General features: G+C 51.5%; 1 protein-coding gene and 2 long non-coding RNA genes across 6 annotated transcripts in view; 2 read left to right on the top strand and 1 right to left on the bottom strand.

Annotated features, from left to right (window-relative positions):
- LOC128088674 (uncharacterized) overlaps positions 1-6124 on the top strand; it is a 9930-nt gene extending 3806 nt beyond the window's left edge. The window contains exons 1-7 of the long non-coding RNA XR_008210340.1: positions 1-4279; positions 4718-4801; positions 5012-5053; positions 5222-5410; positions 5579-5641; positions 5999-6040; positions 6083-6124. The exon at positions 1-4279 is cut by the window's left edge and continues 3806 nt beyond it. This is a non-coding gene — a long non-coding RNA (uncharacterized LOC128088674). The remainder of the gene's footprint in view (positions 4280-4717; positions 4802-5011; positions 5054-5221; positions 5411-5578; positions 5642-5998; positions 6041-6082) is intronic.
- LOC128088681 (uncharacterized) overlaps positions 1-11303 on the bottom strand; it is an 80662-nt gene that overhangs the window by 49382 nt on the left and 19977 nt on the right. The window lies entirely within an intron of this gene.
- The window catches only part of FAM168A (family with sequence similarity 168 member A), a 166123-nt gene that overhangs the window by 144416 nt on the left and 10404 nt on the right, over positions 1-11303 (top strand). The window contains exons 1-2 of one of the 4 annotated variants that reach the window (XM_052699400.1): positions 5896-5914; positions 6272-6617. In XM_052699400.1, the coding sequence (XP_052555360.1) occupies positions 6434-6617 (184 nt within the window). In that variant the 5' untranslated portion in view covers positions 5896-5914; positions 6272-6433. The other 3 variants (XM_052699401.1, XM_052699399.1, XM_052699402.1) reach the window with 3 other exon arrangements.

Below are 11303 nucleotides of genomic sequence, written 5' to 3'. Positions count from 1 at the left end.
GCCTTGAGGAGAAGGATTTGGGGGTGTTGGTGGATTAAAAACTGGCCAGGCTGGATGGGGCTGTGAGCAACCTGGGCTAGAGGTGCTCTTTCCTACAGCAGGGCGCTGGGTCTGGGTGATCTTCAAAGTCCCTTCCAACCCAAAGCATTCTATGATTCCACGATTCTGTCCCACCATGCCCACTCACCATATCCCTCAGTGCCACCCGTTCACAGTTCTGGATCCCCTGCAGAGGTGGAGATCCCACAACCTCCCTGGGCAGCCCATTCCCCATTGAAGAGATCCCAGCACGTTTTGAGGTTAGTCCCATAGGGATGATGGATGCTGTCACGGACTCTGCTGTGCATGGATCAGCAGCATGGGGCAAGGGTTGCTCAGAGCACAAGTCCTGCTTCCAACCCCACAGAGACCAGATCTCCCAACCTTATCTCTCATAGAGAAGGCTTCAGTCCTGGTTTGGACCTTTCTGAAGTGTAGAAGCCTGAAAATGCTGCGTAGACAACTTTGGAAGACAGGCACAGGTTCAGCACCTTCCAGTATCCATCCCTGTGTCACTCAGAGATGGGAAAATGACCTAAAGGAGAAAATGAAGAACTTATTTCAGAGACAACTGATGCAAAATCAGCTCTGAAAAATGTTCACGTTGTGGAGCGGGCTGCGTTCTCATCTGTGCTAAATGGAATGGAGTTCGGGAGACGCTGCGGCGCAGTGGCTGAGTCAAAACCAGTCATCTGTGTCAGTACAAAGAGCATTTGCTCAAATTGAATCAGCTGCTGTCATCCAGGAGGCTGGAAATAACCCAGCCACAGAAATGAACGTGTGGTCGGGGTTCACGCCGTCCATCAGCCACGTTGGGATCAGAAGGGATCAGCTTTCCTTTTAACATCTGTGATTCTGGAAGCATCCAACTTGTTGGCAATGAATTTTCAAGCAGTTTGGGATGTCAAGCCCTTTGTAGACCCTCTGCAGAGATGCTTGCAGCAGAACTGCTGCTCCGAGTGCATCCCCTCAGCCAGCAAGGTGCTTCCATTCAGAGCTGGGTGGTGGACATATGTGTTGGCCAAAATCCTTTAGGAATATGTGAAACAGCCATCATAAACCCAAGTTTAATCTACTTGGATATCTGAAACTCTTTCTGTAGGTTAACCCTGCAAACGTTGCCCCTTGACACTGTTTAATAGAGATTTTGAGGGGTGTGAGAGCATCCTCTGTTTGTGGCTTACGAGCTTGCAGGGTTACTGCTGGAAGAGCATCAGTCATGAAGAAAACTGTTCCATGCAAGCACAGCAGTCCTCTTCTCAGGTCCTTCTAGAGATGTCCCTGGGATGATCTTTCTCTGGATAGGTGGCCCAAACCTTATAGGTTTTGTTTGGCTTCCATGTGAAGTCATAGAGTGCCACAGGAAGGTGGGGAGCACCCTCTGCTCCTGCCCACCCCAAATGAAGCACATTTGGTGGTGGTGGTAATGTTCAAAGGCTGCCTTTCAAATGCTCCTCAAGTGCCATCTGCTTTAGCCTTCTATATCCAAGTACCCATGTCACCAACACCAAGCTGGATGCTGGTAGTGTTTGATGCCTGTTGTTGACCTCATGGTTTCCATGCAAACAGCATTGGGACCCATGTGGATTAAAGGATTTAGCACTCTAGACTCCTGAGTGCCCCACATGGAGACCTGGAGAGGGCTTTGGGAGGGGCTGGGGTCCCACAGTGCCTCCGGATCCAACAGCAGCAGGGACAGAATTGGAAATGGCTGGAACCAGTCTTGATTGCTCAAGGATCACTTCCTCCGAGGTCAAGATGAGTGCATCTGTAAATCAGGCCAAGGTGGCAGGAGGTCTGCATGGATGAGCAAGGAGCTCATGGGAAAATTCAATAGCCCATGGAATGTGAAGAAGGGATCTGGCTGCTTGGGAGGAATGTCAGAATGCTGTCAGGGCCTACAGGGATGCTGCAAGAAAGGCTGGAGCCCACCTGGAATTAAATCTGTTGAGGGAAGTCAAGGGCAACAAGAAAAGACTTCTTTAGGTGTGTCTTAAAGGAGGACTGGGGGAAATGTGGGTCTGCTGCTGAATGAGCTGAGTGCCCTGCTAACAGGACACTGAGGGTGGGCTTTCTGAATGCTTTCTTTGCTTCAGTCTTTAGTGATGAGACTGCCCCTCGAGAATCCCAAACCCTGGAGGGGTCAGAGGTTGTCTAAGGGAACATGATGCACCCAAATCCATGGGCCCTGATGGGATGCACCCACATGTGCTGAGCTGGCAGAAGTGATTGCCAAGCCACCCTCTGTCATCTTTGAGAGGTCATGGAGAATGGGAGAGGTGCCTGAAGGCTGGAGGATAGCCAGCATTGTACTAGTCTTCAAAAAGGGCAACTGCAGGCAGCCAGGCTCACCTCCATCCCTGGGAAGGTGATGGAACAGCTTGTTCTGGGTGCCATCTCTGAGGAACTGGAGGAGAAAAAGGTTATCAGGAGTAGTCAGCGTGGATTCACCAGGGGGAAATTATCCTCAACCAACCTGGTGCCTTCTATGGCTGGATAGATGGGGGACAGTACCGAAATAATTCCTTTCAAGCTTGTCAAACCGAGCACTTAAAATCATTGTGTGCAGTTTTAAAGAAAAAAAACCAATGATGTATGTCTCCATTAGGCTGGTTCCTTCCCAGGCAGCCTGCCTTCCCGACTTGCTCGCCTGGTTTCAGCTCTCCTCATCAGCGCCTGCTTTTCATTCTGCTGAAAGTAGGGCATGCACTTTTCTCTTTCGCTCTGCCCATTAATAATGCAGCAGAGAATAATGCTCCGTGTCCATTGCTGCAGTGCCTGCACTGAGCAGAATGGATGTTTCTAGCAGCAGCCCCCGAGGTGGGGGTCAGTAGGGTTGTGCTGTGGCGTAGGATGGGGGCTGTGAGCCCTCTGTGCTGCTGCATCCTCCCTGCAGGAAGCATTGCTCTGCAGTGCATCGGCGTGCACTGCATCATCTGCTTGGTTCCTTTCCCTGCAGTCGTTGGCAAGAGACTAAAACAAATCCAGAAGATGCTGGGAGGAGATAGACCTGCAGAGATGTTAGATAGTCATGGCTGGATTGAAACCTCTGTGGGCGATAGCTTCGTGCACAGGAGATATTGCTGTTCCTGGATGCTTCTCCAGTTCATCTTTTGTGCAGTTTTAAGTGATGGATTCTCCCTGGTGATTCAGCGTGAGGGACATCAAGCTGCAAATTCCTGGCCAGCTCAGCCCCAGCTTGCAGTGACTGTTTGGTGGATCCAGCATGGAGAGAGGAATTGGCTGAGGAAGGGTCCTTGGACCATCTGAATGAATCCCATGATGAATGAGTCTCATCAGCCTTGGATGTGCGGTCGGGTGGTGAAAGTGAATCTGATTTTGAATGTAAAGAACCACTGATCATGGAATCATTGAGGTTGGGTGAGACCACTGAGGTCATCGAGTCCAACTGTGGACCCAGCACCCCGTGCCCATGGCAGCCTGTAGGACCAAGCAGGGTCATTCCCTCGGGTTTCATCCCCTTTCTGTGTGCACACAGCAGGGCAGAGCTGGTGTAGTGCTGTGGCTCTGGAGGCCGTGGGGAGCTGAGTAGCTCAATGCAGAGAGCCTGGCTGCTGAGCTTGCAATAAAAATTAGGATGGCCCCGTAGTTTCAGAAGAAAAATGAACAGGAAAATACCCATTAAGCCTTTCCTAGAGGCAGTGTCTCTGTTAGGGATCTGCTTTCTGCATAGATGTGCTTTAATGTAATATGTAATGGCAGCCCTTGCATCGTAGCGTGGTAGAATATCCCAAGAATGCAGAGAAAACTACCCCAATCCATGCTTCTACCAGCTCTCCTTCCAGAGTTTCCAAAGACCCAGTTGACGGGGTGGGATGCTCATAGCATCAGTACCCACCACATGGGACCAGAATGCAAATAAAATGCCTTGTACCCCTCACACTGGGGTTTCCAGCTGAGAAGCATGAGGGACAGCTGTTCCTTGTCCCCATGCATAGGGACTCACCCAATCCTGCCTTGTGCTGCATCTTGTGTTGCCTTGTTTCAGTGCTTCTTATGCACATAGACACACTGTCACATATCAGTTGGCTAGAAGTCATGATTTAGCATGTTTATTGCATCAAACCATTAAGCTGCTGCTCTGAAAAGCCATAAGTCCCCAGAGATGTCCCCAGGGATGTCCTCAAAGCCACCTGTGTTGGCTGTGTCCCCCGTGTAGGTCTTCAGACTGGTCTCTTGGCTCAGGAGATTGGTCACTTCTGTGGGGTTTAGTGGGGAGGTGATGGGTTTTGAGGAGGAGGTGATGGGTTTTTGGAGGAGGTGATGGGTTTTGTGGAGGAGGTGATGGGTTTTGAGGAGGAGGTGATGGATTTTGTGGAGGAGGTGATGGGTTTTGTGGTGGAGGTGATGGGTTCTGTGGAGGAGGTGATGGGTTTTGAGGAGGAGGTGATGGGTTTTTGGAGGAGGTGATGGGTTTTGAGGAGGAGGTGATGGGTTTTGTGGAGGAGGTGATGGGTTTTGTGGAGGAGGTGATGGGTTTTTGGAGGAGGTGATGGGTTTTGTGGAAGAGGTGATGGGTTTTGTGGAGGAGGTGATGGGTTTTGAGGAGGAGGTGATAGGTTTTGTGGAAGAGGTGATGGGTTTTGTGGAAGAGGTGATGGGTTTTGTGGAGGAGATGATGGGTTTTGTGGAGGAGGTGATTGGTTTTGAGGAGGAGGTGATGGGTTTTGTGGAGGAGGTGATGGGTTTTGTGGAGGAGGTGATGGGTTTTGTGGAGGAGGTGATGGGTTTTGTGGAGGAGGTGATGGGTTTTGAGGAGGAGGTGATAGGTTTTGTGGAAGAGGTGATGGGTTTTGTGGAAGAGGTGATGGGTTTTGTGGAGGAGATGATGGGTTTCGTGGAGGAGGTGATGGGTTTTGTGGAGGAGGTGATGGGTTTTGTGGAGGAGGTGATGGGTTTTGAGGAGGAGGTGATAGGTTTTGTGGAAGAGGTGATGGGTTTTGTGGAAGAGGTGATGGGTTTTGTGGAGGAGATGATGGGTTTTGTGGAAGAGGTGATGGGTTTTGTGGTGGAGGTGATGGGTTTTGTGGAGGAGGTGATGGGTTTTGTGGAGGAGGTGATGGGTTTTGTGGAGGAGGTGGTGGGTTTTGATGAGGAGGTGATGGGTTTTGTGGTAGAGGTGATGGGTTTTGTGGAGGAGGTGATGGGTTTTGAGGAGGAGGTGATGGGTTTTGTGGAAGAGGTGATGGGTTTTGTGGAGGAGGTGATGGGTTTTGAGGAGGAGGTGATGGGTTTTGTGGAAGAGGTGATGGGTTTTGTGGAGGAGGTGATGGGTTTTGTGGAAGAGGTGATGGGTTTTGTGGAGGAGGTGATGGGTTTTGTGGAAGAGGTGATGGGTTTTGTGGAAGAGGTGATGGGTTTTGTGGAGGAGATGATGGGTTTCGTGGAGTAGGTGATGGGTTTTGTGGAAGAGGTGATGGGTTTTGTGGAAGAGGTGATGGGTTTTGTGGTGGAGGTGATGGGTTTTGAGGAGGAGGTGATGGGTTTTGTGGTGGAGGTGATGGGTTTTGAGGAGGAGGTGATGGGTTTTGTGGAGGAGGTGATGGGTTTTGAGGAGGAGGTGATGGGTTTTGTGGAAGAGGTGATGGGTTTTGTGGAGGAGGTGATGGGTTTTGTGGGGGAGGTGATGGGTTTTGTGGAAGGGGTGATGGGTTTTGTGGAAGATGTGATGGGTTTTGTGGAGGAGGTGATTGGTTTTGAGGAGGAGGTGATGGGTTTTGTGGAGGAGGTGATGGGTTTTGTGGAAGAGGTGATGGGTTTTGTGGAGTAGGTGATGGGTTTTGAGGAGGAGGTGATGGGTTTTGTGGAGGAGGTGATGGGTTTTGTGGAGGAGGTGATGGGTTTTGTGGAGGAGGTGATGGGTTTTGTGGAGGAGGTGATGGGTTTTGTGGAGGAGGAGATGGATTTTGTGGAAGAGGTGATGGGTTTTGAGGAGGAGGTGATGGGTTTTGTGGAAGAGGTGATGGGTTTTGTGGAGGAGGTGATGGGTTTTGAGGAGGAGGTGATGGGTTTTATGGAAGAGGTGATGGGTTTTGTGGAAGAGGTGATGGGTTTTGTGGAGGAGGGGATGGGTTTTGAGGAGGAGGTGATGGGTTTTGTGGAGGAGGTGATGGGTTTTGTGGTAGATGTGATGGGTTTTATGGTAGATGTGATGGGTTTTGTGGAGGAGGTGATGGGTTTTGTGCAAGAGGTGATGGGTTTTGTGCAAGAGGTGATGGGTTTTGTGGAAGGGGTTATATGGAAGAGGTGATGAGTTCACTACAACACACTGCACAAACCATCCCACCATGGGATACCCCAGTATTTAATTCCTACATGAATTTGTCCTAAAAGAGGGAAAAAAAGGAGGGCAGCAAAGCGCTTCCAGTGGGCCATGAATGGGGGTGGCCATGTCTTCCTTGCTCTAATGTTTCTCTTCTTTCTCACTCAAGCTACTCTTCTGATGAAGCAAGCCTGGCCACAGACCTCCTCCTCCTGTGCCACAGAGGGCACCTTCCACCTCCCAGTGGACACTGGGACCGAGAACAGAACCTATCAGGCTTCTTCTGCAGCATTCAGTAAATAAACCTTTTCTTCTGGGGTTTTTCTCAGTCGTTTTGTGCTGGAGGGTTTAGTTCTGATGTTCAGTGACCCTCTGCAAGGCTGCAGAGCATTTCACGTGGGTGAAATATCCATCCCAGCGTGTCTGCTCTCCTATCAACACGAGGTTTGGGTGTCAGGAAGTCTTTCTTTTGGAAAAGGGGTGTCCCTGTCATTCTGTGTAGCAGGGGCTGTAATCCCCTGATGTGGGCTCTGCATCCTAATTTCAGCAGCCCAAATGGTGAGGCTTTTTAAAATGTCGGAGTGTAACTGGTAGAAGCTGAGCTGTCACTCAGCAGTTTTCCCTTGCAGTTCAGCACATGCCTGGATGTGATTTTCCTCCCTATTGTGCTGCTGCAGTTGAGATTCCTCCCTTAAAATCAAGGGGAACAAGAGCTGAGCTGCAGGTACCGCAGTAGGAAAGGATTTGGGGGAAAAGAGTGGGATGAAGAAGGTGGTGAGGAGCCTTGGTGGTAATGATGGAAGCAAAGGGGTGAGGACAGGAATGGGGAAATGGGAAATGGGGTCCTACAGCCCCTCTTGGCCCTACAGCCCTCATGGTCCTGCAGCTCCTCATGGCCCTACAGCCCCTCACGGCCCTACAGCCTCTCATGGCCCTACAGCCCTCATGGTCCTGCAGCCCCTCAATGGCCCTACAGCCTCTCATGGCCCTACAGCCCCTCACGGCCCTACAGCCCCTCATGGCCTTACAGGCCTCATGGCCCTACAGCCCCTCATGGCCCTACAGGCCTCATGGCCCTACAGCCCCTCATGGCCCTACAGGCCTCATGGCCCTACAGCTCCTCGTGGCCCTACAGCCCCTCGTGGCCCTACAGCCCCTCTTGGCCCTACAGCCCCTCATGGCCCTACAGCCCCTCTTGGCCCTACAGCCCCTCATGACCCTACAGCCTTTCATGGCCCTACAGCCCCTCATGACCCTACAGCCTTTCATGGCCTTCCAGCTCCTCTGTTTCTGTTACCTGGGAGCTGATCCCTCCCCCCACCACAACCTCCTTTCAGGAGTTGTAGGGCTATAAGTTCTCCCCTGAGCTCCACACTGACCCATCCCAGTTCTCTCAGCCATTCCCACAGCGCTGTGCTCCAGACCTTAAGAGCTTTCCATGGGCATCATCAGCAAAGCATCACATTCCTGCAGTCATGCTCCTAGGGTGAATGGTGCAGAACTCAGCACAGAGCTTTCATCCTCACCTCCCCTCATTCCCCATCACCCTTAGGATAAAAATTTGTGCAATTCAGTGCAATTTTGCACTGTAGGATCTGTGGGGTTGAGATTTCTGGGGTGGTGTGAGGCATTTAATCAGCAATTTTAATAGGAGCTAGAGCTCCTACGCTTGCTATTGCTTTTTATTAAAATCCCAGCCCTCTGTGGAACCACAGCATGGGCTGGGTGAACTCCTAATCCTCCTGAGGTTGTCATAATCAGGCTTTAAAATTAGCTGTCAGACATGCGTGTCTGAGAGGAGCACAAATCATTATGTGACATTAAAACTTGGCTATGAGCTGCTTTTACCTGCAAGCCAGTGTGGATTGCTCGCATTTTTTCCCCATTGTTTTATAAAGAATGAGGGTTGCATCTGCCTGGGCTGTTGTGTTTAACACCTTTTTTAATGTAGTAGTTAAATTGTCATTCAGCAGTGGGGAAACTGCAGCAAGGTCCATTCTGCATTCGGAGTGGGCTGAGGGTTGGGCTTGTGGCCCTACAGCTCCTCATGGTCCTACAGCTCCTTGTGGTGGCCTTACAGCTCCTTGTGATGGCTCTACAACTCCTCATGGCCCTACAAATCCTCATGGCCCAACATTTCCTCATGTCTCTACAGTCCCTCATGACCCTACAACTCCTCATGGCCTTACAGCTCCTCAAGGTCCTACAGCTCCTCGTAGTGGCCCTATGGCTCCTCATGGCCCCACATCTGCTCATGGTGGCTCTACAGCTCAGAATCACAGAATCACAGAATCACAGAATCACCTGGGTTGGAAGGGACCTCAAGGATCATGTAGTTCCAACCCCCCTGCCCAGCAGGGCTACCAAACAAACACATTCAGATCAGGTTGCCCAGGACTCCGTCCAACCTGGCCTTGAACACGTCCAAGGACGGGGCATCCACAACCTCCCTGGGCAGCCCGTTCCAGGGCCTAACCACTCTCCTTGTGAAGAACTTCCCCCTAACATCCAACCTAAATCTTCCCTCCCTCAACTTGGATCCATTTCCCCTCGTCCTGCTGTTGTCAGCCCTTTGGAAGAGTTTACTCCCCTCCTGGCTGTAGGTTCCCTTCAGGTATTGATAGGCTGCACTGAGGTCACCCCGCAGCTTCTCTTCTCCAGGCTGAACGAGCCCAACTCCCTCAGCCTGTCCTCATAGGGGAGGTGCTCCAGCCCCCTGCTCATCTCAGTCGCCCTCCTCTGGACCCTTTCCAAGATCTCTATGTCTTTCTTGTACTGAAAGAAAGAAGAAAGAAGAAAGTCTCCACCAGGACTGCGCCTCCAGCTCAGCGTCCGTATCGCGCCGCAGCTCCAGCGCCTCCCTGCACTCCCTGCGCAGGGGTACCTACAGCGACCAGGAGTTCGACACCTACAGCCTGGAGGACGAGGACGATTACGACTGTTCCCTGTCGTACCGCAGTGCTCACAGATACTCACCGTCTCCGCTCAGCTCCCCCAGATGTCAGTCCCCTTCTTCCAGTGCAGACTATAGCAGGGCCTCTCGGATCCGTCCCCCGCGGAGATCCGTGCAAAGCCCGATGCAGGACCGGCTGAAGTATGCCAGCAGTGAAGAGGAGATGCGCCACAGCATGCCCAACCTGGCCAGGACGAGCCTTCGAGCTTTGGAGTCTGTGAGAAGCAGTCGCAGCTTGGAGTCGGATCTGCAGGTGCCCAGCAGTCGACTTTCAAGAATTCAGCAACCATCAGCAAGTCTGGCTCCCAGTAAGCTCAGGTATTCCTCCAGTGCTGGCCAGTCTCCCCTAACAGTGCGACAACCAATGAAAGCTGGGTCATGCACAAACTCTCTGTTAACACCCAGGCAGCCGGTGAAAGCTTGCAGTTACACAGCTCCTGTCAGCGGAGTTGGAAAGCCACAGGCTTCTTCCCTTAGCACAGGCCCTTCCAGTGGCAGTTCCACTTCTAGAAGCTTGGTCACTGTGGCAAAAAATGCACCCCTGAAAGCACGCACATCTGTTGGAGGAACTTCAGTGCCCAAGAGCAAGCTGACGCCGCCGTCCAAGAGATTTCTTCAATCAGTAAAAACCACGCCAAGCACTGTGGACGATTCCTGGAAGGAAGGGTGTTACTGACACAACCCAAAACACCGATGCACTGCCAAACACCTCTGTGAAGCAGAACCCCAGCTGGCTGGGCTTGAGAACGTTATTTTAAAACAATATTCTATTTGAGAGACCCATGGCATTGGGACTGGTGTATATAGAGCTCCTCTCCTCTTGAATGCAAACTATCCTTGCCTTCCAGCACTCTGGCACAAGCTCCTTGTGATGGCCTCACAGCCCCTCATGGCCCTACAGCCCCTCATGGCCCTACAGCTCCTCATGGTGTCCCTACAGCCCCTCATGGCTTTAGAGCTCCTCATGGCCCTGTACCTCCTCATGGTGGCCCTACAGCTCCTCATCACCTTACAGCTCCTTGCTGCCCTACAGCTCTTCGTGTTGGTCCTACAACAGGATGGAGTTCTCCTCATAGACCCTCCAGCACACAGAAGCTCCAGCACAGGGTTCCCCCTCTCTATTCCATTCCATTCTGCACTCTGCTATGAGTCTCAGGAAGGGAATCAGACCCTTTCTGTTTAATTAACACTTCTATTCCAAATCTGCAGCGCTCAGAAGGCCGCAAGATGCTGTTTGCAGTCCCTGGAAAACTCCTTGTTATCTTCACACTGAGTATTAGCAAACTTGAAATCTTGTCCTTCATTAGTTGCTGTGTTGAGTGCTAATGGGTTCATTATGTCTGAGTGTCGGGGTGTGTTACCGCTCTGCTGAGCCTTGAATTTCTCCTCTCCATCCTACTCAGTGTTCGGGACCCATGGGCCCCATCTGCCCTCAAAGATGATTTAAAGCACAGCTTTAAGAATTCTTGAGGATTTTCCCCCAATTTAGTGCTGGAGCATCACAGAATCATAGAATCACCAAGTTGGAAAAGACCTGCAAGATCATCCAGTCCAACCATCCACCTACCACCAGTATTTCACACTAAACCATGTTATTCAGTGTTGTCCCACCAGTGGGGTCTGTTCCTTGTATGGCATCAACAGAGTGAGTTCCTTCTTGTCCTTCACTGCAAGAGTGACCTCAAAGCCACTGAGACTTCAGAAGTAGAATCACAGAATCAGAGTCACCGAGGTTGGAAAAACCTCCAAGAGCCTCAAGTGCAACTCCAACCCAACCCCCATCGAACCCCAACCCAACCCAACCCAACCCCAACCCAACCCCAACCCATCTCCCAACCCAACCCCAACCCAACCCCAACCCATCTCCCAACCCCAACCCAACCCAACCCCAACGCAACCCAACCCCAACCCAACCCCCATCGAACCCCAACCCAACCCAACCCAACCCCAACCCATCTCCCAACCCCAACCCAACCCAACCCCAACGCAACCCAACCCCAACCCATCTCCCAACCCAACCCCAACCCA

This window comes from Tympanuchus pallidicinctus, unplaced genomic scaffold, assembly GCF_026119805.1.
Source record: "Tympanuchus pallidicinctus isolate F22 unplaced genomic scaffold, pur_lepc_1.0 scaffold36, whole genome shotgun sequence".
NCBI lineage: Eukaryota > Metazoa > Chordata > Aves > Galliformes > Phasianidae > Tympanuchus > Tympanuchus pallidicinctus.
Note: the sequence above shows the minus strand (reverse complement) of the source record. Positions and strands in the feature narration are given on the sequence as shown.